General features: G+C 41.1%; 2 protein-coding genes across 2 annotated transcripts; both read left to right on the forward strand.

Moving 5' to 3' along the window:
- Positions 1–4041: 4041 nt before the first annotated feature.
- Positions 4042–4990, forward strand: LOC101042236 (olfactory receptor 1L6). Its single transcript, XM_010351392.3, has one exon. It carries the CDS (start codon positions 4055–4057, stop codon positions 4988–4990), a length of 936 nt encoding a protein of 311 aa, XP_010349694.3. The 5' UTR covers positions 4042–4054.
- A 3510-nt stretch (positions 4991–8500) lies between these two features.
- On the forward strand, positions 8501–25192 carry LOC104653323 (olfactory receptor 1L4-like). Its single transcript, XM_074390407.1, has 2 exons — positions 8501–8532; positions 24256–25192. Exons 1-2 carry the CDS (start codon positions 8501–8503, stop codon positions 25190–25192), a joined length of 969 nt encoding a protein of 322 aa, XP_074246508.1.
- The last annotated feature ends 793 nt before the right edge of the window (positions 25193–25985 follow it).

The following is a 25985-nucleotide window of genomic DNA, read 5'->3' on the forward strand; positions in this document are numbered from 1 at the left end:
GCATAGGGTATACATATGTGCATGAACAAATCTCCACTTCTGCTGCTACATGGCTCTAATTCCCTTCCCGGGTGTAAGAGACTACACCTCTGGAACCCAGGTTCCCCATAGTAATGCTCTTTACCCCTGGGAAGACCACAGGGCCCATCCCCTCAAGGCTCTGGCATGCGTAGAGGACAGGCCCCTGGATCTCCCTTTCCATCATTAATTCTCAGTGTGGTTGAAAAACTGTCACATTTCTGAGACTAGACCTGCATTTGGAGAGGCCTCCTTCTTTACAGATTCAGAGCCCAGTTGTAACCCTCTGGCAGCCTTGAAACCTGTTCAGGCCTCTGAATCTCCTGTCACGCCCACAGGTAGGCAGGCTGAGGGGTCTTCGGCAGTGGGAACTCTGGAGTCAATACCGTCATATAATCTTCCTTTTTCCTGATTTTTTTTCGTCCATCTGAAAAACCAGGAAATATTGTCTCTCTCTATATTTTTCTTCTTGCTCGCTTTGATTAAATATCAGACATTTAAAGTACCTGTTCTATGCAAGACACTGTTGTAGTCGCTAGCCCCTGCCCTTTAAGGGTGTAGCCCACATCCTGCAACCTGAGACCCACTGAATTATCTCCTCCAGGGAAACTGAGTTGGCAGAGGAACAAATAAATAAGAATATTCGGACAATAAAAACATTGAAAGCACGCACTTGAAGCTGGAATCTACTACCATCCCTGTGCGTCCTTAGGCAAGTCACTTGGCTTCTCTGTACTTCACCTTTGGTACCCGTAAAATGGAATGTAGTAGAAACTAAATGACTTCATGTATATAAAGTTCTTAGAGCAGTGCCTCCATGTGTAAGTGCTATTTAATTTCTATCCATTACATTACCATAAGTGAGAATATCCTTGGGAATAAGCTGTAGTAATAAAGTGGGTATCTCTAGACAAGAAACACCCTGATGGGGCTTTGTCAGCTCAGCTGAGGAAGAAAAGGTTTGTTCTCAGTAAATCCCATCTGAAGTACCTCTGGTGGACCTGATGGATACCAAAGGTGTGTTGAGACAGTGTGAAGGCAATTATTCACAAAAAGAATCTCAATAGGCATATTTTAAACACTCATTTGCCTAGAATCTAGAATTTAAATCTGGGAAGGGCAAGGTAACTCATCTTAACATCCTGCCATTACTAACATAGAAATGAGGCAGATTGCTATGGGATATGACTCCATGAATTCATGGCAGAGCTGAAACCAGAAACATGTCCCCTGGATCTGAGGGACTTCAAGTGTCCAAAAGAGCTTTCAACCTGAACTAAGCAGGAAATGGGAAATTAGGCTAAGATGCCACCTTCTCTGGAACCAAGAGACAGGAGATAAAGCTCTAATCTAATAGAGGAGTAAAAACTAGGCAGAAAAGATTTCAGAGAACTGAAAAGAGAAAAACCCAACCTAAAAAGAACCTACAGAACCCCTAAATGGGACATAGCACTGAAAGGTGCTTATGCATTCAACACTGCCGATCTGCGTGACTTGCAGCTGGCGTGGAGGAGAGAGTAGAAAGAGAGAAGCTGGGTTTTCAAAAACACAGGCACAGGAGAGATCCTAAGGTCAGGTCCTGGTGCTGTAAAATCAGAAAGCTGTTGTTGATTCAAGATCTGACAGGGCTGAGGTCCACAGTCCCCTGCAGCGTGTCCTCTCTGAAGGCAAGGAGGAGAGGAGAGGATATGGTTTTGTGAAATGGGAGGCAGAGTGGGAGTAGAAAGGAAGGAAATAGAAAGGATTCCAACATGTAGGAGGAAAGGATAGAGTGGAAGGAGTGGGTCAGCAAGGAGGCTGAAGGCACTTGGCGGTAAGATGACCTCTGCTGGCCGAGGACACACCGTGGACTTAGTTCTCAACTGCACATGCACAGATTGGGGAAGAGGTGTGATAGAGCAGTCAGCATGCCCGGGTTTGAATCCTAGATACACCAGTCACCAGCTCTGTGACTTTCTGAATTTCAGTATCCATTGCAAAGGGGTGAAATAATGCTACTTAAAACAGTGTTATTGTGAGAATTAAATGAGACAAGGGATAAGGACAGACTCTAATAAATGCCAGCTGCATTTTTCCAGTTCAGTCACTTTCCAACTGTCTTTGCTCATTCAGGGAAGCGGAAGCATGGATAGTGGGTAGCTTTTCACCAGCGTATGTCCTATTCTGAGTGACATCTTTGGACCAAAAGCTTAAAATTAAAGTATCCAGATCACATTAACCAAACAGAAAGGCTTGAACAGACATTAAGCAGGTTTTCCTCTGAATACTTAAGGAAGGTTCATCTGAATCCTGTGGACAATAAGGAGCATTAATTAACTCTGATATTCATTATTGTACTATCCCAACTATCACCACCACCTGCATAACTATGAGCAGGAGAGGACGCTGAATGAAAGGGTCTCATTCATGGGGTTATCCTGTATGAAAATATCCTCCTTCAAGATGGAACCCAGAAACTACTTCCTCTGTGGCAAAAAAAAAAGAAAAAAAAAGCAGCAGCTAAGAAGTTGGTCAAGAGACAACCTTGGAAGAATCTTTGGAAAGGGAAATGAGAAGAACTCAGACAACTTAGGCTCCATAGAAGCTCCGAAGAAAACACAGAAAAACCTTTATTTTTTATTTGTGTAACTTTATGGGGTGCAAGTACAATTTTGTTACATGAATACATTATGTAGTGGTTAAGTTAGGATTTTTAGGGTATCTATCAAGCAAATAACATACATTGTACCCATTAGGCAATTTATGCTCATTCATTCCCCTTCTACCCCGACCCCTACCTCTTCTGAGTCTCCATTGTCCATCATTCCACTCAGTATGTCCCTATGTACATATTTGTAGCACCCACTTATGAGCGAGAACAAGAAATATTAGCGGTTTTTGCTTTTATATTTTTGTATTTGTATATTTGTATTTTTGTGCCTGGCTTGTTTCACTTAAAATAATGACCTCCAGTTCCATCTATGGTGCTGCCAATGACATGATTTCATTATTTGTCATGGCTAAAGAGTATTCCATTGTGTGTGTGTGTGTGTGTGTGTGTGTACATGTATATGTACACACACCACTTTTTTATCCATTCATTCATTGATAGACGCTTAGGTCTATCTTTGTTATTGTGAATAGTGCTGCAATAAACATAGAAGTACAGGTATCCCTTTGATATATTGATTTCCTTCTTTCTCTATTCTGTTCCATTGATCTATGTGTCTGTTTTTAAACAGCACCACACTATTTTGGTTGCAATAGCCTTGTAACATATTTTGAAGTCAGGTAATGTGATGCCTCCAGCTTTGTTCTTTTTTCTTAAAATTGCTTTGGCTATTCTGGCTCTTTTTGGTTCCATATGAATTTTAGATTTTTTTTTTCTAATTCTGTGAAAAATGATGATGGTATGTTGACAGGGATCATGTTCAGCCTGTAGATTGCTTTCGGCAGTATGGTCATTTTAACCATATTAATTCTCCTGATCCATTAGCATTAAATGGAAAATTGAAAATCTTTAGTTTCCAGTTTAGGAGGCAGCTTGGATAATTTTTTTTTTTTTTTTTTTTTTTAGACAGAGTTTCGCTCTTGTTACCCAGGCTGGAGTGCAATGGCGCGATCTCGGCTCACCGCAACCTCCGCCTCCTGGGTTCAGGCAATTCTCCTGCCTCAGCCTCCTGAGTAGCTGGGATTACAGGCACGTGCCACCATGCTCAGCTAATTTTTTGTATTTTTAGTAGAGATGGGGTTTCACTATGTTGACCGGGATGGTCTCGATCTCTTGACCTCGTGATCCACCCGCCTCAGCCTCCCAAAGTGCTGGGATTACAGGCTTGAGCCACCGTGCCCAGCCTGGATAATTTTAAATGTTCCCATGTTGGACTTTACTACCTGTTTCTCCGTACTTTCTTAAAGTAAATATTCTTAAAAACCATAACAAAGGGCTGTGAACTATTTTTACAGGCTTAAGCTTATGAAAGAAGCTGTCTTGGTCAAACTGCCCTTTACAACTCTCCCAATGCTTCTCTAAACCCTATCCAGGAAGTCCAGAGACATGGAGATAAAGAACTACAGTGGCAGCTCCTCAGGCTTCATCCTCCTGGGCCTCTCTTCCAACCCTCAGCTGCAGAAACCCCTCTTTGTCATCTTCCTCTTCACGTACCTGGTCACTGTGGTGGGGAATGTGCTCATCATCCTGGCCATCCACTCTGACCCCAGGCTCCACAACCCTATGTACTTTTTTCTCAGCAACTTGTCTTTCATGGATATCTGCTTCACGACAGTCATAGTGCCCAGGATGCTGGTGAATTTTCTATCAAAGACAAACGTTATCTCCTACATGGCCTGCCTGATCCAGATGTACTTCTTCATGGCCTTTGGGAACACCGACAGCTACCTGCTGGCCTCTATGGCCATCGACCGGCTGGTGGCCATCTGCAACCCCTTACACTATGATGTGGTTATGAAACCCCGGCATTGCCTCCTCATGCTATTGGGTTCTTGCAGCATCTCCCACCTACATTCCCTGTTCCGGGTGCTACTTATGTCTCGCCTGTCTTTCTGTGCCTCCCACGTCATTAAGCACTTCTTCTGTGACACCCAGCCTGTGCTAAAGCTGTCCTGCTCTGACACGTCCTCCAGCCAGATGGTGGTCATGACTGAGACCTTAGCTGTCATTGTGACCCCCTTCCTGTGTATCATCTTCTCCTACCTGCGAATCATCGTCACTGTGCTCAGAATCCCCTCTGCAGCTGGGAAGTGGAGGGCTTTCTCTACCTGTGGCTCCCACCTCACTGTAGTAGCCATTTTCTATGGGAGTATTATTTATGTCTATTTTAGGCCCCTGTCCATGTACTCAGTGGTGAAGGACCGGGTAGCCACAGTTATGTACACGGTAGTGACACCCATGCTGAACCCTTTCATCTACAGCCTGAGGAACAAAGATATGAAGAGGGGTTTGAAGAAATTACGGGACAGGATTTACTCATAAAAGGAACAAAATGTTTGTATGTCATAATTGAGAAATGATCTAAGAGATTATCAGGTTATTATTCCTTAATATTTTCCATGTGGCACTCAAAAAGTTCATGAAAAGTGGTGTTAGATACTAGTAAGAGAATTGACCTGAGAGCAAAATACTTGGTTTCTATCAATGATCTTAACCAAATACATACTCAGTCTCAGGATAGGTACTGTTAGTAATACAGATTACAGGAAAAGCTTTCAGGTTTTGAAAGATGAGTATTACCTCCTCAATAGATTGGCAACCATATCGAAAAACATGTCTATCTCCATTAGATTGGCAACCATATAGAAAAACAAAGCTATCTCCAGATAATTTGTCTATAAGCCGGAAAATGGCTAGCAGTCAAGAAGTTTAAATTCTATTCATTTTTTGTTTGGTGGTGGGGGTGGGGTTGCTCTTTTTTTTTTTTTTTTTTTTTTTAGAAACATACTCTTACTCTGTTTCTCAGGCTGGAGTACAGTGGTGTGATTATAGCTCACTGCAGCCTCAAAGTCCTGGGTTTAAGTGATTCTCCTGCCTTAGCCTCCCAAATAGCTGCGACTACAGGAACAAAGCACCATATTCAACTTTTTTTTTTTTTTTTTTTTTTTTTTTTTTGTAAAGACAAGGTCATGTTATCTCACCCTGGTAGGTCTTGAACTCCTGGCCTAAGGGATCCTCTTGCCTCAGCCTCCCAAAGTGCTGGGATTACAAGGGTGAGCCACCACAATTTCTAAAACCTGTTAGTTTTAAGAAGAAACTACGTGGGTTTGATAGGTCATTGGGTAAGACTTCTTGAAAGAATGCCATCTTAAGGATAGACTGAATTTTGAAAGAGGAAGTTTCAAAAAATGAGGACATGGGCAAAGCATTTCAAATAGTGAGAACCGCCCAAGCATGCAGAGACAATAAGCACTGCAATGCGTTTGAGGGGCAATGAAAAGCCCCATGAGGCTTGATCAGTTTGAGAGAAAGGAGAATAAGGCTGGAAGGAGAGAGGAATCTACAAAACACATTTATTCTCCCCACGAACACGTAACTGTCATGACAGTTTGAATGCTCAGTACCCGATTCCTTTGCCCTTCCCTCTTAATTCTTCCCTTCTCCATATATCCAGCATCCTCACTAAGCTGTACTTTGTATCCTAGGAAAAGCTAGTGGCTCCGCTAGGAAAAAGCTCAGTTGTGCTATGGAAACAAACCACCTCAAAGTCTTAGGACCTTAAAACCAAAGGTTTATTTCTCATCCACATTGCATGTGCACCTTAGAAAAGGGTAAGTGTGCTGCTCAGAAACCCAAGATTATGAGCAGTTGAAAACATTGACCATCACTCTTACAGAAGCCAAGAAAGGCTCTTGAAAATTTCACACTAGCAGTTAAAAACTCTCTGGCCCAGAAGTGATCCTCACCACTTCTGACCATAACTTATTGTCCAAAACACATCTCGTGACCCCACCCAAATATAAGGGAGCCAGGAGGCACAATTCAACTATATGCCTGCAAGATAGAAAACACTGTATTTGACAAACAGCATTAATTACTACTATGGAACTATATTAACACAAAAACACATAAGTGTGAATCAGTTGCTTCATCACTTCTCCCAGATTGTGTTATTGTCAATAACAACAGTAATGTAAGACTTACACACTTTCTAGAATATTTCTGCTTCAGTTATTTCATCAAGTTCCCACAACCATCAGCTTTTCTGGGTCACAAGCTTGTGTGGCAGGACCTGACATTGAATACAAGTTGTTGGCCTTAAAGTTACAGCAAGAGGTGAATGGTGTCCAAGGAAATATAGGGACACCTATGTTCCAACATCAAGGTCCCTGCTAGTGCTTTCACTACGTGCTCCTAATTATAAGGGAGTAACCAGAAAGCCAGGAAAGAAACCCAAAGCAATAACCTTCATGTTTGTACAGCCACACCTGGTTTTCACCACTATCTCTCACTGATCATTTGGTTTGTGGGATGCTGGCCTAGAAGACAAGTACCATTTCCACTTACTCAATTTATGTGCCATAGTTTTCTCATTCTTAACCAAGTTCCATTAGCTACTTCAGAATGGTAGGAATACCTATATTAAATAAACATATTCATAAATATTATGTATATTTTATATATATTAAATAAGTTCATTAATTATGCCACCATTAACTTATAAATCCAATTAAGTTCTTTAGTCCTGAGAACACTAAATTACTTTTTTATTTCTTTATTTTTATTGTAAGTTCCAGGATACATGTGCAGGACATGCAGTTTACATAGGTAAACATGGGCCATGGTGGCTTCCTGCACCTGTCAGCCCATCACCTAGGTATTAAGCCCCACATGCATTAGCTGTTTATCCTGACGCTCTCCTTTCCCACTCCCAGGCAGGCCCCAGTGTGTGTTGTTCTCCTCCCTGTGCCCATGTGTTCTTATTGTTCAGCTCCCACTTTTAAGTGAGAACATGCGGAGTTTGGTTTTCTGTTCCTGTGTTAGTTTGCTGAGGATAATGGCTTCCAGCTCCATTCATTTCCCTGCAAAAGACATGATCTTGTTCCTTTTTATAGCTTCATAGTATTCCATGGTGTAAATGTACCACATTTTCTTTATCCAGTGTATCATTGACATTTGGGTTGATTCTATGTCTTTGTTAGTGCTGAATGAACATAAGTGTGCATGTGTCTTTATAATAGAATGATTTATAATCCTTTGGGTATATACTCAGTAATGGGATTGCTGGGTCAAATGGTATTTCTGGTTCTAGGTCTTTGAGGAATTGCCACACTGTCTTCCACAATGGTTGAACTAATTGACACTCCCACCAACAGTGTAAAAGCGTTTCTATTTCTCTACAGTCTCACCAGCATCTGTTGTTTATTGACTTTTTAAATAATCATCATTCTGTCATGAGATGGTATCTCGTTGTAGTTTTGATTTGCATTTCTCTAATGATCAGTGATGCTGAGCTTTTTTTCAAATGTTTGTTGGCTGTATAAATGTCTTCTTTTGAGACATGTCTGTTCATGCCCTTTGTCCACTTTTTAATGGAGTTATTTTTTTCTTGTAAATTTTTTTAAGTTCTTTGCAGAATATATGGCCAAAAGTACATTTCTCATTTGCTTTTCTTTTTCACTGAGGCTAGGACAGAGCTTAGAACATAGTTAGAACTTAATATATGCTAAAATAAACTCTTATAGGAATAATAGAGGGTAAGGATACAGAAGAGGTAGTCTCAGCTTTCCAAAAGTTACATCCTAATGAGGTGACAGCATACACAGTCCCACACACTGCTAAGAGAGCCTGCTGAATTTGCATCAAGTTACACAATATTAGTAAGTTTCAAATATTACCCATGTAGTCGATTTTGCAAACAGTCAAGGACTTTTACAAATTATTCAGAAGGAAATCCTATGATAAATGCATCCATAATACAAAATCTCTCTCTCTAAAAAGTGAACCATCACATCTTTATCTAGCTTTCACCCAAAATACATAGGCGATGCAATGGATGGGCCACATGAACATGAAAAATGCAGGTAAGAAGTCACTGAAGGCTGAGCAGATATAAATGTTAATAAATTACCCTATTGTGCTTTATGCAACTGAGAATTTTCAAGTAGTATATTGGTGCCAGTCAAATTGTGATGCCATTTTGAGTTCAATTGCTCAGAATTTAAAGAAAAAGGAAAAGGTATTTTAAACATGGACATTATGAGCACTTTAAATTTGTGTTACATATATTTTACTACAATTAAGAAGTCAAAATTTGTGTCTGTCAGCTCTTCAAACAAGAAATAAGAAAGCCACTAAAACATCTTTCAGACTAATTAGTCAGATTGCAGTGTCTATAGAGATGCACACAATAGCTGAGACACAAAGCCTATTTCAGTCGATGGTGCTGAATGCGTGCTGTGTAAAAAGTCAGTAATATAAATCATGGCACTGCCACTTTCTAACAGAGTATTGAATACAAGATTAGACTGAGTTCACATCCAGACTGCAAAACTGCACCTTTGCCTTAAAAATGGAAGAATTAAGGGATAACACTGGGAGAAATGCCTGATGTAGGTGATGGGGGGATGGAGGCAGAAAACCACCATGGCAGGTGTGTACCGATGCAGCAATCCTGCAAGTTCTACACATGTACCTCAGAACTTAAAGCATAATAATAAAAAAAAAATGGAAGAATTGAACATACTACAACATGAATGAATCTTGAAGAGATTATGCAAAGTGAAACAAGCCAGACACAAAAGGACAAATACTGCATGATTCCACTTATGAGGTACCTAGAGTAGTGAAATTCATAGAGACAGAAAGTAGAGCAGTGGTTACCCAGGACTGGGAAGAGGGGGCAAAGGAGAGTTATTGTTTAATGGATACAGAGTTTAAGAGATAGGAAAAAGTTCTGGAGATGGATAGAGGTGATGGTTGCACAATAATGTAAATGTACCTCTGAGTTCTCTTCTGGCTCTGAGATTATTTAGGTCTATACACGTCAGGTACTTTTGAACATCTATTATGTGCCAGCTTCCTAACACTTATATACACAAATCTATTAAATCATGTTTTTAAAGAACAGAAGTTATTACAGCTAACATTTATCAGGGGCTCATTCTGTGCTACCTAAATTATTCGTAGATACAGATGCATATCATGACAATCCTCATAACTGCAAAGAGACATCTTTTTTAAAATTTATTTTTATTTTTTATTATACTTTAAGTTCTGGGGTACATGTGCAGATCATGCAGCTTTGTTATATAGGTGTACACGTGCCATGGTGATTTGCTGCATCCATCCCCCTATCATCTACATCAGGTATTTCTCCTAATATTATCCCTCCCCAATTCCCCTACCCCCTGCTATCCCACCCCTAGTCCCCCCACCCCCTAATAGGCCTGGGTGTGTGATGTTCCCCAAGAGATCCCTTTAATTCTTGTTTCATGAATAAGAAAACTAAGGCTTAAAAGTTAAGCAGCTTGCCCAATCACTGTATTGGTACAGTGTATTGGTAAGGCTTGGACTTGAACCCAGGACTGTCTAACCCCAGAGCCCTCAATCCTAACCACAAGGCTGAACTTAGTGGAGTTTGCAATTACAACATGCAATTGAACTCAATGCAGTCTTACCCCACTTGAGCCCTGAGGTTCAAGGATCTCTCTCTCTCTCTCTCTCTCTCTCTCTCTCTCTCTCTATATATATATATATATATATATATATATATATATATGTGTGTGTGTGTGTGTGTGTGTGTGCATATATGTATATGTGTGTATATATGTGTGTATATATGTATATATATATAATTGCACTTTAGGTTCTAGGGTACATGTGAAGAACATGCAGGATTGTTGCATAGGTACATACATGGCAATATGGTTTGCTGTCTCCATCCCCATCACCTGTATCTGGCATTTCTCCCAATGTTATCTCTCCTCAACTCCCTACCCCCCACTGTTTCCCTCCCCTAGTTTCCCCCAACCGAACTCAATGTGTGATGCTCCCCTCCCTGGGTCCATGTGTTCTCATTGTTCAACACCCGACTATGAGTGAGAACATGCGGTGTTTGATTTTCTGTTCTTGTGTCAGTTTGCTGAGAATGATGGTTTCCAGGTTCATCCATGTCCCTGCAAAGGACATGAACTCATCGTTTTTTATGGCTGCATAGTATTCCATGGTATATATGTGCCACATTTTCAGGGATCTTATAATACTCCTCAGTTGCCTCTCTGCTGTCATCATTGTGCTTCTCACTTTAAAACTTTTTGGGCAAAGCCCTCAGGACTACCTGACCACACACATGCTCACCCACACACACGTACAACTCTCATTCCCCCCTGGCCTCTTGCTGTCTACTTCTCCATTTCTCCCTTTATCACAACTCAAAAACAGCCTGCTTTGGAACCAAGGAGGATGCATAGAAATAACTGTAGAAAATAGGGAGCTGATAACAAGCCAGTTTCTTGGCCCACATCAAAGAATTTTTGAGTAAGTGAAAAATACTAGGTCAAGAAAAGCCATTTGGCTTTGCTGAGTTCTTTGAAACTATTCCCAGTGACCAGATTATGGGCAGGCTGTTCACATCAGGCCCTTAATGTATTAGTCACTGCTGCAAGAAAGATTCTACAAGGCAGGAAAGCCACTGAAGTCTCTATTCCTGCCCCTCTCTGCCCAGGAAATTCTATTTCCCCCTGCTCACGTTTAAGTGGCAATATCAACTATTTCACACACATATACATACTCTTCCTCACTTTCCTTTACCTTACCCAGCTAAATCAAGTGCAATTTGTTAATTCTGAATACTATTATTTGTTATTTTGTTTTGTTTATATTCTGTTATTTGTATGACTAGTATTTATCTAGCATCAACTCATTCATAAAGCACTTTTCAGACATATTCATTTATCTGATGCCCACAATATTCTGATTGAAATGATATTGCACTTCTCCCATTTTTCCTTGAGAAAAGTAAATGAAGCAAAGAGTTTCCAGGAAGAATAGCTACAAGTCTCTAAATCAGGATTAGAATTCAAATCCTGGACTCCCCACTATTTCTCCTGATCCTAAGAATGATTCTGGTCATGCATCCACATACTCACATCGTTCAAGATGCTGACACCATTGTCACTTCTGCCTTTGTTCTGTCAGCAAATATTTAATAGGCAGAGAGTTAGTGTACTGTAATGACTAACAGCAGGACTCTGAAGCCAAACTGCTTGAGTTGGCATTATAGCCACGTACTAATTGTACATTTTAAGCAAGTTATTGGACATCTACGTAATAACTCTGTAACTCAGTCTCCTCATCCATTTATTGTGAGTTCTTATGTGTATTAAATCACCATACAGTGCCTAGCATATGGGAAACACTCTGTGCATTCAGTATTTTCTTTAGACACATGCTACAAGGATACAGTAGGGAACTGTGCATAGCATTGAATAGCCAGACAAGTTTGTGCCCTTGCAGAACTAACATACTGGGCCTTTCATGTCAATCATGTCTCCTTTCACCCTTCCTAGTAGGAGAAATCACTCAAGTCCAACATTCCAAGCATTTTAGGGAGGGAAAAAAATGCTTCAGGAACCTATGTGGCTGCATCTTAGGAAAATGCCTAGAGAGTTGCAGACAATACGTTAATAGATACTCTCTGTCAAGGTAAAGAATTTTATTTAAATGCTTTCAACATTTATTTAAAAATCATCAGTACTCAGGTGTCCTTGGGTGTGAACTTTTCTCACTCACCTTTCTTATACCCCTTTTTCACCTGCTATCTGGAGTCACTGACAGCCATCTGCAGGTCACTCCCTGCATTCTGCTCTGGAATGAATCTTGGCCCTGGACAAGGTAGACACTAGGCACCTAAGTCCAGGAATGGAGTGGACTCAGCATCAAGCCTGATAACCAGGGTCTGATCCTGGGCATGAGGGCAGGTAATTGGTTTCTGATCACGTTCCATCACAGCTGAACGTCTGCCTTGACAGAATTCTGAGCAGAGCCACAATTCCTTCCTGACAGAGGTCCTGCTTTATTCTCTCTGGATCTTGCTCCTCAGTGCCCATGTCGTGAACAAGAATTCAGGTCCTGAAGCTTAACACATTGCTGTCCCATCCTCTCAGTGTTCTCTGCCAGCATACCTGACTCTTTTGCATAGTTCTCATGCTCCAACAACCACCTGTGACTCAACTTGACTCTAATCTACTGCCAAGACATGCACCCATGACTCCTGTTGTGACATTCCTAATGTCACGAACCTGCATGAAATTAAAGGCTTCTGCTGGGCTTGGTGGCTCACGCCTGCCTGTAATCCCAGCACTTTGGGAGGCTGAGGCAGGTGGATCACTTGAGGTCAGGAGTTTGAGACCAGTCTGTCCAACATGGCAAAACCCTGTCTCTACTAAAAATACAAAAATCAGAGGGGTGTGGTGGGGGTACCTGTAATCCCAGCTACTTGAGAGGCCAAGGCAGGAGAATCGCTTGAACCCGGGGGGCAGAGGTTACAGTGAGCCAAGATCTCAACATTTCATTCCAACCTGGGTGAAAGAAAGTCTTTCTGTCTCAAAAAAGAAAGAAAAAAAAAAAATGAAAGTCCTCACTAACCCAGACAGATGTCTTTCCTCTGCCTAAAAGTGGCTCTGCCCCACACCATACATCATATCTTTAAGAACCGTAGACTTTTCAGATCCAGGGAACTCCTGACAATTGTTACTCGAATTCCCAAACCCATTCCACAAACTTTCCCCAAACTGTTGGCACTAAGAATATTATCTCTGTTTGAAAATACACAGTCACAGAAGACATAAGAAAAAAGAATAGAAAAGAATGAAGCACACCTATGAGATCTAGAAATAGCCTCACAAGGGCAAATCTAAGAGTTTTTTAGCATTAAAGAAGAGGAAGAGATGATATTCTTAGTGCCAACTTTTTGGGTTGAATGTATAGTCTTCAGGAACAAGTTATTCTGATATCCACAGTTAGAAAATTAAAAAGAGAAATCCTTTTTGCCAAAACAGAACAGTCTAGGAGTGGAATTTCATAATTTCTCTCTATAGATAAAGGAAAGTTTAGAAAGTGAACTTTCTGCTTACACTGAAAATCAGTGACAGCCAAAATGGAAAGTCAGATCCACGTGATGCCAAAACCCATACTCCTGTCAGCTATGCCAGCTACCTGTAGGAGTTACAGCAACTGAAGACTCCAAACCAGGACACACACCTAACACTCCATATTTTTCACTTGCAGGACAGCAATGCCAAGAGGAAACCAGAGCCACATGACTGAATTCCTCCTTCTGGGACTACTGATTCCAAACAACAGGTGTGGCTTTTTGTCAGCTTCCTGGCCATGTACCTCTCAATGTCACTGGCAACTCAGTTATCATTGTAACCAGCTGGGGGGAGGCCCAACTCATTGTAACCACCTGGGGGGAGGCCCACCTCCATACTCCCATGTACTTCTTCCTCTCCAACCTGTCCTTTGGGGACATCTGCTCTACGAACAACATTGTGTCCAGGATGCTGACAAATATGTTGAGCAGGACCAAGAAGGACCCCTTTGCCCAGTGCCTCACCCAGATGTATTTTTTGTGGCCTGTGAGATCACCAAGAACTTCTTTCTGGCTACCACGGCCATTGGCCACTATGTGGCCATCTGTAATCCACTCCATTAAACCATAGCCGTGAGACCCAGGCACTGTCTCCTGTTGGTAGCAACATCCTGGGCAGTGTCCCACTGTCACTTACTCACCCACATGGTTCTCATGGCTTGCCTCTCCAGTGGGCCCAATGTCATTCACCACTATTCTCTTATTACGAAATAGTATACATTTTGAATGACTATACTCACCCTGCTGTCCCACAGGTCTCAAAACTTACTCCTCCTATTTTTATGTATGTATGTATGTATTTTGAGGCAGAGTCTGGCTCTGTCATCCAGGCTAGAGTGCAGTGGCACAATCTCGGCTCATTGCAACCTCCACCTCCCAGGTTCAAGCAATTCTCCTACCTCAGCCTCCCAAGTAACTGGGATTACAGGCATGTGTCTCCATGCCTGGCTAATTTTTGTGTTATTAGTAGAGACAGGGTTTCACCATGTTGACCAGGCTAGTCTTCAACTCCTGACCTCAGGTGATCTGCCTGCCCTGGCCTTCAAAAGTGATGGAATTACTGGCCTGAGCCACCATGCCTGGCCTTATTCCTCCTGTCTATCTGAAACTTTGTACCCTTTCACCCACAACCCCGCACTCCACAGGCCCTCAGAACCACCATTCTACCATGTCTGCTCCTGTGAGTTTGGTGTTTTTTGATTCCATAATATATGTGAGATCACATGGTGTTGGTGTTTGTCTGTGTCTGGCTTATTTGACTTAGCACAGTAGCCTTCAGGTTCATCCTCATGGTTACAAATGACAGAACTTCCTTCTTTTTGAACGCTGAGCATTCTACTATGTATACACCACATTTTCTTTACCATTTATCCCGTCAGTGAACACTTAGGTTGATTTCTTATGTTTGCTGTTGACAGATGCTGAGCAATCGTGGATATGTATGAGTATCAAAGGGAGCTCAGGGCCTTTGAATTTACCATTTTTGCTGTCTGCAATAATTCTCTGACAGAAACCCACATATATTCATACTTCCTCACTCTCCAGGTTCAGGATTTATTCAAATGACACTCACAACACTTGGCCTTTTCCTCCTAGGAACGAAGCTAGCCCATATGCCCCAGCCTTTCTCTGAACTAGATGTGGCCATGTAACTGGGTTCTAGCCTAAGGAACGTGGGTGGAAAGCATGCAGATTGCTTTTGGGCCTGGTCTGTATAAGAGTCCTATCCACCATCATCTCACCTTAACCCAACCACAGACTAAAGAGAGATGTCTCTCTGAGGAAGCAGAGAGGGCAAATCCACAAGAAGGAGGGATTCTGAGACCCTGAATGACCACATGGAAATCTTTTTCACATTGGACTTTGAGTCAGGAAGAAATAAGCTTTTATTTTATTATTATTATTATTATTATTATTATTATTATAGAGACAGGGTCTCATTTTGTTGCCCAGGCTGGTCTCAAACTCCTGAGCTCAAATAATCCTCTAGCCTCAGCCTCCCAAAGTGCTAAGCTTAAGAAATAAACTTTTATTGGCAAGAAGCCAAGGGTGTCTGTGGCCTCAGGAAGTACTAACAGGTGCTAGAGAATAGGAACAGGATCAAATCACAGAAAGCTATAATTGGCAAACTACAGAATTTGGATTATTTTCAATAGATACAGCAAGCCTAACTCTTCAGCTTTATCTCTGGTCACGTCATCATATTCACTGTAAGTTTGAGTCACATATGGCTACTTACACATCCCCAAACGTAGCATGCTTGCCCACAAGACAGTTCCTCTGTCTTAAATATTCTTCCCCCATGACTCCCTGGCCATTTTTACTTACATTTTCAAGAATCAGCTCAAGTATCCTTTCTACTCTAAATGCTTTTCTCAACCTATTCTTAACTCCCTAGCTGCACCCAAGCATGAACATAATGTTCGTTTTTCTGTTTTGCCAAAGCTCCTACATATACCTATTTTATACAATTGGTCACTCTATGTTATAACTGGGTGAGTACATGTTTCTCTACCCCACTGGATGTAGAAATAAGGACTCGCTGTGATTGATTGATTTCTAGCATCTAACATAGTGTTGAATGCATGAATGAATTGAGGGTTTTAATGAAAAGAGCAACATAATTAACAGCAAAAAGTTTTTAAGCATATTTTTGTGTTTTCTCATTTTAAGACTCTGATTGATAACAATGTCTTCATTACATCAGATATGGTAGGAAGCCCCTTAGACTTCTCTGCTATTTCTGGGCATAATCTATTCCTTTACCTTAAGTCTTAAAACACCTTACAAATATAATTATTCTTTTGGTAGCACAGCAACAAGAACTTGTTCCAGTTTGAAATTAATTTTTGAGTTCTTCACAAAAATTTAAAGACATTCTATGCCTGGTACATTTTTTTTTCAAATTTTACCATCTGCTATTTATTTGTCCATAACAATACCATACAAATTTTCTTTTTGTTGTTGTTGTTTTTTGTTCTTTTATCAATTTTTTTTATTATTATACTTTAAGTTCTGGGGTACATGTGCAGATCTTGCAGGATTGTTACATAGGAGTATACATGCCATGGTGGTTTGCTGCCTCCACCCTCTCCCTCCGTCACCTACATTAGGTATTTCTCCTAATGTTATCCCTCCCCAAACTCCCCACCTCCTACTATCCCTCCCCTAACACCTCACCCCCAACAGAGCCCAGTATGTGATGTTCCCCTCCCTGTGTCCATGTGTTCTCATTGTTCAACACCCATTTATGAGTGAGAACATGAAAACATGTGGTGTTGGTTCTATAATAAAGACACATGCACAGGTATGTTCATTGCAGCACTGTTTACAATAGCAAAGACTTGGAACCAACCCAAATGCTCATCAATGATAGACTGAATAAAGAAAATGTGGCGGCAACCAACAGAACGGGAAAAAATTTTTGCAATCTACCCATCTGACAAAGGGCTAATATCCAGAATCTACAAAGAACTAAAACAGATTTACAAGAAAAAACAAGCCCATTCAAAAGTGGGTGAAGGATATGAACAGACACTTTACAAAAGAAGACATATAAGAGGCCAACAAACATATGAAAAAATGCTCATTATCACTGGTCATTAGAGAAATGCAAATCAAAACTGCATTGAGATACCATTTCATGCCAGTTAGAATGGTGATCATTAAAAAATCTGGAGAGAGTGGTGGGAGTGTAAATTAGATCAACCACTGTGGAAGACAGTGTGGCAATTCCTCAAGGACCTAGAAATAGAAATACCATTTGACCCAGCAATCCCATTACTGAGTATATATCCAAAGGATTATAAATCGTTCTATTATAAGGACACATGCACATGAATGTTCATTGCAGCACTATTTACAATAGCAAAGACTTGGAACCAACCCAAATGCCCATCAATGATAGACTGGACAGGGAAAATGTGGCACATACACACCATGGAATACTATGCAGCCATAAAAAACGATGAGTTCATGTCCTTTGTACGGACATGGATGAACCTGGAAACCATCATTCTCAGCAAACTGACATAAGAACAGAAAATCAAACACCACATGTTCTCACTCATAGGTGGGTGTTGGACAATGAGATCACATGGATACAGGGAAGGGAGCATCACTCATTGAGTTCGGTTGGGGGAAACTAAGGGAGGGACAGTGGGGGGTAGGGAGTTGGGGAGGAATAACATGGGGAGAAATGCCAGATATAGGTGATGGGGGGATGGAGGCAGCAAACCACATTGCCATGTATGTACCTATGCAACAATCCTGCTTGTTCTTCACATGTAGCCCAAAACCTAAAATGCAATAAAATATATATATACTGAAAAAAAAAAGAAAGGAAAAGAAAATGCGGCACACATACACTATGGAATACAATGCAGCTGTTAAAAAGGATGAATTCATGTCCTTTGCAGGAACGTGAATGAATCTGGAAACCTTCATTCTCAGCCTGGTACATTATTCATTAGTTTAACAGATGGTTTTCGAAGATCCACTAAGAGCCAGACCTTGGGCTAGAGGATGGGAGATGCATCAGTGAACTAAGAAGGCATGGCCCTACTCAGTGGAGAAACAGCTTGGTCAGCATTACCAGAATAGGGAAGGGGAACAGTGTAGCTAAATTTGTAGAACATCTAAAGATGGGCTAGTACCTTGGAAGGGAAAATGAGAGGAGACATCAAAGACTTTCTCTGGTGCAGTCTTTACACAACAAAACAGAGTCAGTATGGAATTTGGAAGCAAGACAAGTCTGGATCCGAGCCTCGCTCTAGCACTTCCATAGCTCCAGCCACAGCAATGCAACTTTGAGCAAGTTATTTAATAAGACTAGGCCTCCATTCCTTCAGCTCTAAAAACAAGGCCACTTCACTTGAAGAGCTGCATATAAAGTATCACATGAGCATTCACTAAATGGCTATTATGCAAACATATTTTCATTCTTGAGCTTATTTAATTCTCCAGGCAACCCTCTCTGGCATACTGGTACTACTAGACCCATGTTAATAGATGAGAAACCCAAAATTCAGAGAGGCTGAGTTTGTTCAAAACCACAGCTATCCATTGGCTGACCAGAACCCAGGCATCTTCACTTCCAGCTCCCTGTCCATAGCACCACATACCCTCCCCCAGCATCTCAAGGACAGCTCCAGGCCCAAGTCTTCTCAATTTGCCTACCTCCAATCTCTCAAAGTCATAGTAATAAGAAGCCACTAATTCTCTGAGCATCAAAGAGACTTCTCACCCTAGAATACTGAGGCTCCACCATCTCTGCTTTTCTCCCAAGCTGCCTGCTTAACTAGCTCCCTGGGGGTGGTGAATGGAAAAACTGCCTGTGTCCCGGGGGCAAAGTTACACAAAGAGCAAACACCTCCTTCCAGGTTCCCACCCTTCTTCAACATTCAGTGAAACTTGAAGGGGCCGGTGATGGTAGATGGAGATGGAATAGGGCGTCATTTCCCTGATGTCTGGGGCTGCATCGAAAGATGACGATCCTAAAAGAAGAGAGAGAAGTGGCTGAGATGACAACCACACACGCAAAACTGCCAGGGTGTTGCAAATCCTGCCCTCTCCCACACAAGCCATACCCTTTCCTTCCTTGCCTGTTGTGAGAACTCTGCCTGTCTCCCCAGCCTCATTATCTCCCCTAATCACCAAGGCCAGTAAAGCAGAGGAGGAGATGCCTAGACTCTTAAATGACCACCCTGGAGGTCACCATCCCTTTTCTGAGTAAGTAGCTACTATCTTCAGTCTCATCACTGTACCAAGTCGTACAACTCTGGAGTGTTAGAAGTGAGAAAGCATTTTGCTTGCCATCCTCTTCTGAGCCTCAGCATAGCTAAGACAACAAACCAGGTCATACTTACTAAATGTTAGGAACGCTGCCTAAACTTCCAGTGCCACAGTCTCCGCATTCCCAAAGCTCTTTATTTACATAACCTGGGAAAGACTCCAAGGAGCGGGATTCAGCACTGGGAGGGACAGCACTTTGGGAGGGGTTCAGCATTTTGTCCCTGATGCTGAAAAGCAGAACCCAGCTTCTGTTGGCCCAGCCTGGCTCCTGGTTGTCCCCAAAGCCACACCTGCTGAGGAAAGCTCCAGATTTTATAGCCTCACCCTAACCTCTGAAAATCTTCAGAGCAGCATGGACCGTGAGCAACACATGAGCGTGGTAAGGAGAGAAAACTCCTGGTAAGGCTGGAATGCAGTTCTACTTCCACTGATAACTCAGTCTGTGGTATTGGGTAAATTACACCCTTCCTGAGCCTCAGTGTTTCCCAACATAAAGTGAATATGTTATTTTCAACTATACCTTCATACAACATCGTATACTGTTATTGAATATTAAAAACACATACATAAGGCCGGGCACGGTGGCTCATACTTGTAATCCCAGCACTTTGGGAGGCCAAGGCAGGTGGATCACTTGAGGTCAGGAGTTCGAGACTAGCCTGGCCAACATGGTGAAACCCTGTCTCTACTAAAAATACAAAAAATTAGCCAGGCATGGTGGTGCATGCCTGTGATTTCAGCTACTAGGGAGGCTGAGGCAGGAGAATCACTTGAACCCAGGATGTGGAGGCTGCAGTAAGCCAAGACTGTGCCACTGCACTCCAGCCTGGGTGACAGAACGAGACTCCAGCTCAAAAAAAAAAACTTGAAATTTTTCTTATTCATAGACTTCACACGCAGAGGGTTGAAGTAACCACATGCCCTGACCGATGGCATATTGCCAACACTTTTGTTTGCTTCCTCATTCATGAGCCTGTGTACTCACTCTCTGCCTCTATTACTCTTCCCCATTCTAACATGTTTAATGTTTGATTCTGTATATAAATATATTTGTTGTTTTGCTGCATTTTTAATTTACGTAAATCATCTTGTATTATAGAGCTCACTTATTTTCTTACCCTATTTACTCAGATTATGCTTTTTAAATCTATCAGTGTTGCTAGGGGTAATTCTAGTTAATTGTTTCTAGGCAGCTCCATAGGGTGCCTCTATCACATTTACCAGCTTAGTCATGAACTTCCAGATTGCCTGAAACTCCCCACCACTGCAGATGACAGTACAAAAGCATCCTCATCCATGAGCTTTTATATGCCTGTCTGAGACTCTCTCTGTGACACACATCTAGGAGCAGGGTGATTCAGTCACAGAATATACATTAACTCACTAAATCATGCCAGTTTTCTTTTTAGAGTATTGCACCAGTCTCCATTCCCACTGGCAGTGCCCCAGGGTCCCTGTGTCCCCACATCCTTGTCAACATTTGTCCTCATTCTTCTTTCTCATATTTACCAAGCTAACAAATGTAAAGTGAAATATTGTGGGGTTTTTTTCAGTTATCTGAACACCAATGAATTTCAGTATGTCTTCATGTCTTCGTACGTTTGTTAGCCTTTTGGCTTTCTTGCACATTTTTTATTGGGGTTCTTACATTTTTCTTGCTGATGTGAAAATGATCACTGCAGAAAATGGATATTAGGAACTCATATGTTAAACATTGAAAATATCACCTCCACATCTTTTGTCTGTTTTATGCATAATTATGATGTCATCAATTTTATTTTGTATACTGATATTTTTAATATAATTTCAGCTTTGAGACACAGGGAGTCCAAGTGCAGGTTTGTTACATGGGCATATTGTGTGATACTGAGATTTGGGGTATGGATCTCATCAACCAGGTAGTGAGCATAGTATTCAGTAAGTAATTTTTCAACCAATGCCTCCCCCAACCCCCAGGAGTCCAGAGTATCAAAATTGTTCCTCTCTTTATGTTCATGACTACCCAATGTTTAGCTCCCACCATAAGGGAAAACATGCAGCACTTGGTTTTCTGTTCCCACATTAATTCCTTTAGGATTATGGCCTTTAGCTGCATTCATATTGCTACAAAGGACATGATTTCACTCTTTTTTATGGTTGCATAGTATTCCATTGTGTATGTGTACCACATTTTCTTTATCCAGTTCACCACTAATGGGCACCTAGGTTGGCTCCATGTCTTTGCTATTGTGAATAGCATTGCAATGAACATATATGTACATGTGTCTTTTTGGTAGAATGATTTATTTTCTTCTGGGTATATTCCCAATAATGACATTTCTGGATCAAATGGTAGCTCCATTTTAAACACTCTGAGAAACTTAAAGTTTCCACAGCGGCTAAACTAATTTACATTCCTACTAACAGTGTATAAGTAGTCCCTTTTCTCCACAGTCTTATCATCATCTGTTATAATTTGACTTTTTAGTAATAGCCATTCTGACTGGTGTGAGATGGTATCTCATTGTGGTTGTGATTTGCATTGCTCTGATGACTAGTGACAATGAACATTTTTTGACATTTGTTGGCCACTTGTATGACTTTCTTTGAGAATTGTCTGTTCATCTCTTTCAGCTATTTTCTAATAGGATTATTTGCTTTTTGCTTCTTAATTTGTTTAAGTTCCTTATACATTCTAGATACTAGACTTTTATTCAATCCATAGTTTACAAATATTTTCTCCCATTCTGTGGGTTGTCTGTTTACTCTGTTGCCAGTTTCTTTTGCTTTGCAGAAGCGCCTTAATTATGTCCCATTTGTCAACTTTTGTTTTTGTTGTAATTGCTTTTGGGGACTTAGCCAAAAATTCTTTGCCAAAGCTAATGTCATGAAGGGTATTTCCTAGGTTTTCTTATAGGATTCTTACAGTCTGAGGGCTTACATTTAAATCTTTAATCCATCCTGAGCCAATTTTTGTATATGGTGAAATGTAGGAATCAAATTTCATTCTTCTGCATATGGCTAGCCAATTCTCCCAGCACCATTTATTGAACAGAGTGTCTTTTCCCCATTGCTTTGTAAGTTTTCTAAGGTGGCAGGTGTGCAGCTTCATTTTTGTGTTCTCCATTCTGTTCCATTGATCTGTCTATTTTTGTACTAGCATCATGCTATTTTGCCTACTGACGCATTGCAGTATAGTTTGAAGTCTGGTAGTGTGATGCCTCTGGCTTCATTCTTTTACCTTAGGACTGCATTGGCTACTTAGGCTCTTTTTGATGTCATGTAAACTTCAGAATAGTTTTTTCTAACTCTGTTTTAAAAATGATGTTGGTAATTTGATATGAATAGCGTTAACTCTTGCCACTTCAATTCGACATAGTATTGGAAGTCCTAGCCAGAGCAATCGGGCAAGATAAAGAAATAAAAGGCATCCAGATATAAAAAGAGGAAGTCAAATTATCTCTGTTTGCTAATGACATAATCTTATGCCTAGAAAACCCTAAAGATTCCTCCACAAGATTTTTAGACCTAATAAACCACCTTAATAAAGTTTCAGGATACAAAATCAATATCATGGTGATTTTCTGATCTCATTTCATTTCAACTGAGTCCCTACCCTAGTAAATAAATGACTAGGGGCTGAAATCCTGCCAGACTGGAAACTTGGCTTATCCTTCCCAGCTTTAGCCTTTTGTGGGAAATAGGGACCAGCTCCTGAACCACAGCACTATCCTATTCATACATTGCAAGGGTTTTTTTTGCCATAATGCTATATATTCTCACATTTCCATTTTCCACATTATACTCTTTGGACACTTCTTGCCTATAAGGTCGCCCACCTCTTAGTTCCTCTATCTTCATTGATTCCACTTACCTGTCTGAAACATCAAAATCAATGTTGGGTAAATAGGCTCCCTCTGCCAGATGCCAGTTCTACATTCTAACGGACGTGTCAATTTTTCAGGTGCCAGCCACTCCTAGACATTTCTTCCCATGATTAAACTCGCAAATGTATTCTAAAAGTATGTTTCTTCCAAGATGGATTCAATCCAATAACATGATCTCTACAATGTCTGTGTGATTTTTGATTTATAGGCAAGACATAGGATAGCCCACTTCATGTTACACAGAGGAGAAAAAAAAAAGAGAGAAAATGTAGCCAGAAGCATCAGGTGGAGGTTGATACTCCACAGAAGAAGAGTAACTGAGGCCAGACAGAGCAAAAAGATGTGTCATAGAGGCCAGGCATGGTGGCTCACATCTGCAGTCCCAGCACTCTGGGAGGCTACAGTGGGCAGATTACTTGAGGCCAGAAGTTCAACACCAGCCTGGCCAACATGGCAAAACCCAGTCCCAGTAAAAATATAAAACTTAGCCAGGCATGGTGGTGCATGTCTGTATTCCCAGCTACTCAGGATGCTGAGTTGGGAGAATTGCTTGAACCCAGGAGGTGGAGGCTGCAGTGAACTACAATCATGCCACTGCACTCTAGCCTGAGAAACAGAGCAAGACTCTGTCTCAAAAAAGAAAAAACGTGTGTCATAGTTACCATACCTTTGAAAATAGAGTAAAATAGTGATTTTCTGAGTATCTCTGCTACAATCTTTACCACTTATATTCAGAATAATCTAAGAATATATATGTCATAATTTTTGTCTTTTGGACGAAAAAAAAGAGATGAAGTACCTTTTTCAAGTTCACAAAATTTGTCAGTTAAAAGTTGGAGTTGAAATCAAGATGTGTCAATATTAAATTATGATGTTATATTATAGACTATGTATAAGTTCCCCTTATGCAGGGTGCAAGCTGAACTATCCTATACCAATGGAAGACTCCAAGCCAAGACACACACCTAATATTCCATCATATTTTTTACTTACAGGGCAGCAACATCAAGGAGAAACCAAACTCACGTGACTGAATTCCTCCTTCTGGGACTGACCACAGACTCAAAACAACAGGTGTGGCTTTTTGCCTGCTTCCTGGCCATGTACCTGGTCAATGTGGTTGGCAACTCAGTCATCATGGCAGCCATCTGGGGGGATGCCCGCCTCCACACTCCCATGTATTTCTTCCTCTCTAACCTGTCCCTGGTGGACATCTGCTTTACCACTGTCATCATGCCACAAATGTTAGTGAACATGCTGACTCAGACAAAGACCATCCTCTTTGCCCAATGCCTCACCCAGATGTATTTCTTTGTGGCCTTTGGGATCACAGACAGCTTCTTCCTGGCTGTCATGGCCATTGACCGCTACATGGCCATCTGCAACCCACTGTATTACACCACAGCCATGAGCCCCAGGCGCTGTCTCCTGCTGGTCACGGCATCCTGGGTGGTGTCCCACCTCCACTCGCTCACCCACACTGTTCTCATGGCTCGCCTATCCTTCTGTGGGCCCAACATCATCCACCACTTCTTCTGCGATGTCCAGCCACTGCTGACACTCTCTTGCTCTGACACCTCTGTCAATGAGCTCATGGCCTTCACAGAGGGCTCCTTTGTGATCATGAGTCCTTTTATTTTCATTATTGTCTCTTATGTCTACATCACCCGAGCTGTTCTGAGGGTCCCCTCAGCAGGAGCTAGGTTCAAGGCCTTCTCCACCTGTGGATCCCACCTCACGGTTGTGGCACTATTCTATGGAACCATAGTATCCATATACATTCGCCCCTCATCAACCTACTCAGTGACAAAGGATCGTGTGGTCACTGTCATCTATACAGTAGTTACTCCCACACTGAACCCTTTTATTTATAGCCTTAGGAACAAGGACATGAAACAAGCCTTGAGAAAGCTAGCAAAAAGGACAGAATAGAATATGTATATTTTACTACCTCTAGGAGTTTAGGAATTATCTCAGCAATTATATGTTAAGCATCTACTATCTGCAGGTACCTAATCTGTAGGGAAACAAAATAAATTATAGCTTCTATGTCCAAAAGTATTTATATTCCAAATAGCAGACAAGAGATTGTAAACAGCTTGTTTTAATAAATTTGTCTTACTTCTTCATAAAAAGAGTCATTATAAGTTTCTTAAATTGCAAAATAATTTAAGCTTATAAATAAGCTATAAAATAATTCCCCAACTTCTCCCCTCTTCCTCGGCATCTTTATCCCTTTTCCTTTGAAATACCTAGTTCATGTATCTCGTGTACGTTACCAGTGTAGACCAGTATTTCACCATAAAAAAAAAAAACTTTTAAAGCTTCCACACCTGCCATTTAGTGACTTTAGCTAATTTACTTAACCTTTTTTAGTTTTAATTCTCTAGTCCTCTAGTATACTGCTTGGGCTACAAGCCCAAATCCACTAATTTTCAGCTCTGTGTTCTTGAGAAAGTTGATTAATCTTTCATGTCTTGATTTTTTTATATGCAAAGTCAATTGTTAGAGTTTAATGATCTAATGAATGTTCTAAGACATATAGGAATTATGTATTAAGAATTAGGTTGGTGCAAAATTGCTGTTTCCACAATTACTTTTGCACCAACCTAATACTTAGAACAGTGTCTTGCATGTAGCAAGATCATACTAATGTCAACCACTAGGATAACATTATATAGAAATGTTTCTATGATCCCTTTCCAGCTAACATTCCATGTTTTCT

The sequence above is a fragment of the Saimiri boliviensis genome, chromosome 2 (genome assembly GCF_048565385.1).
Source record: "Saimiri boliviensis isolate mSaiBol1 chromosome 2, mSaiBol1.pri, whole genome shotgun sequence".
Lineage (NCBI taxonomy): Eukaryota > Metazoa > Chordata > Mammalia > Primates > Cebidae > Saimiri > Saimiri boliviensis.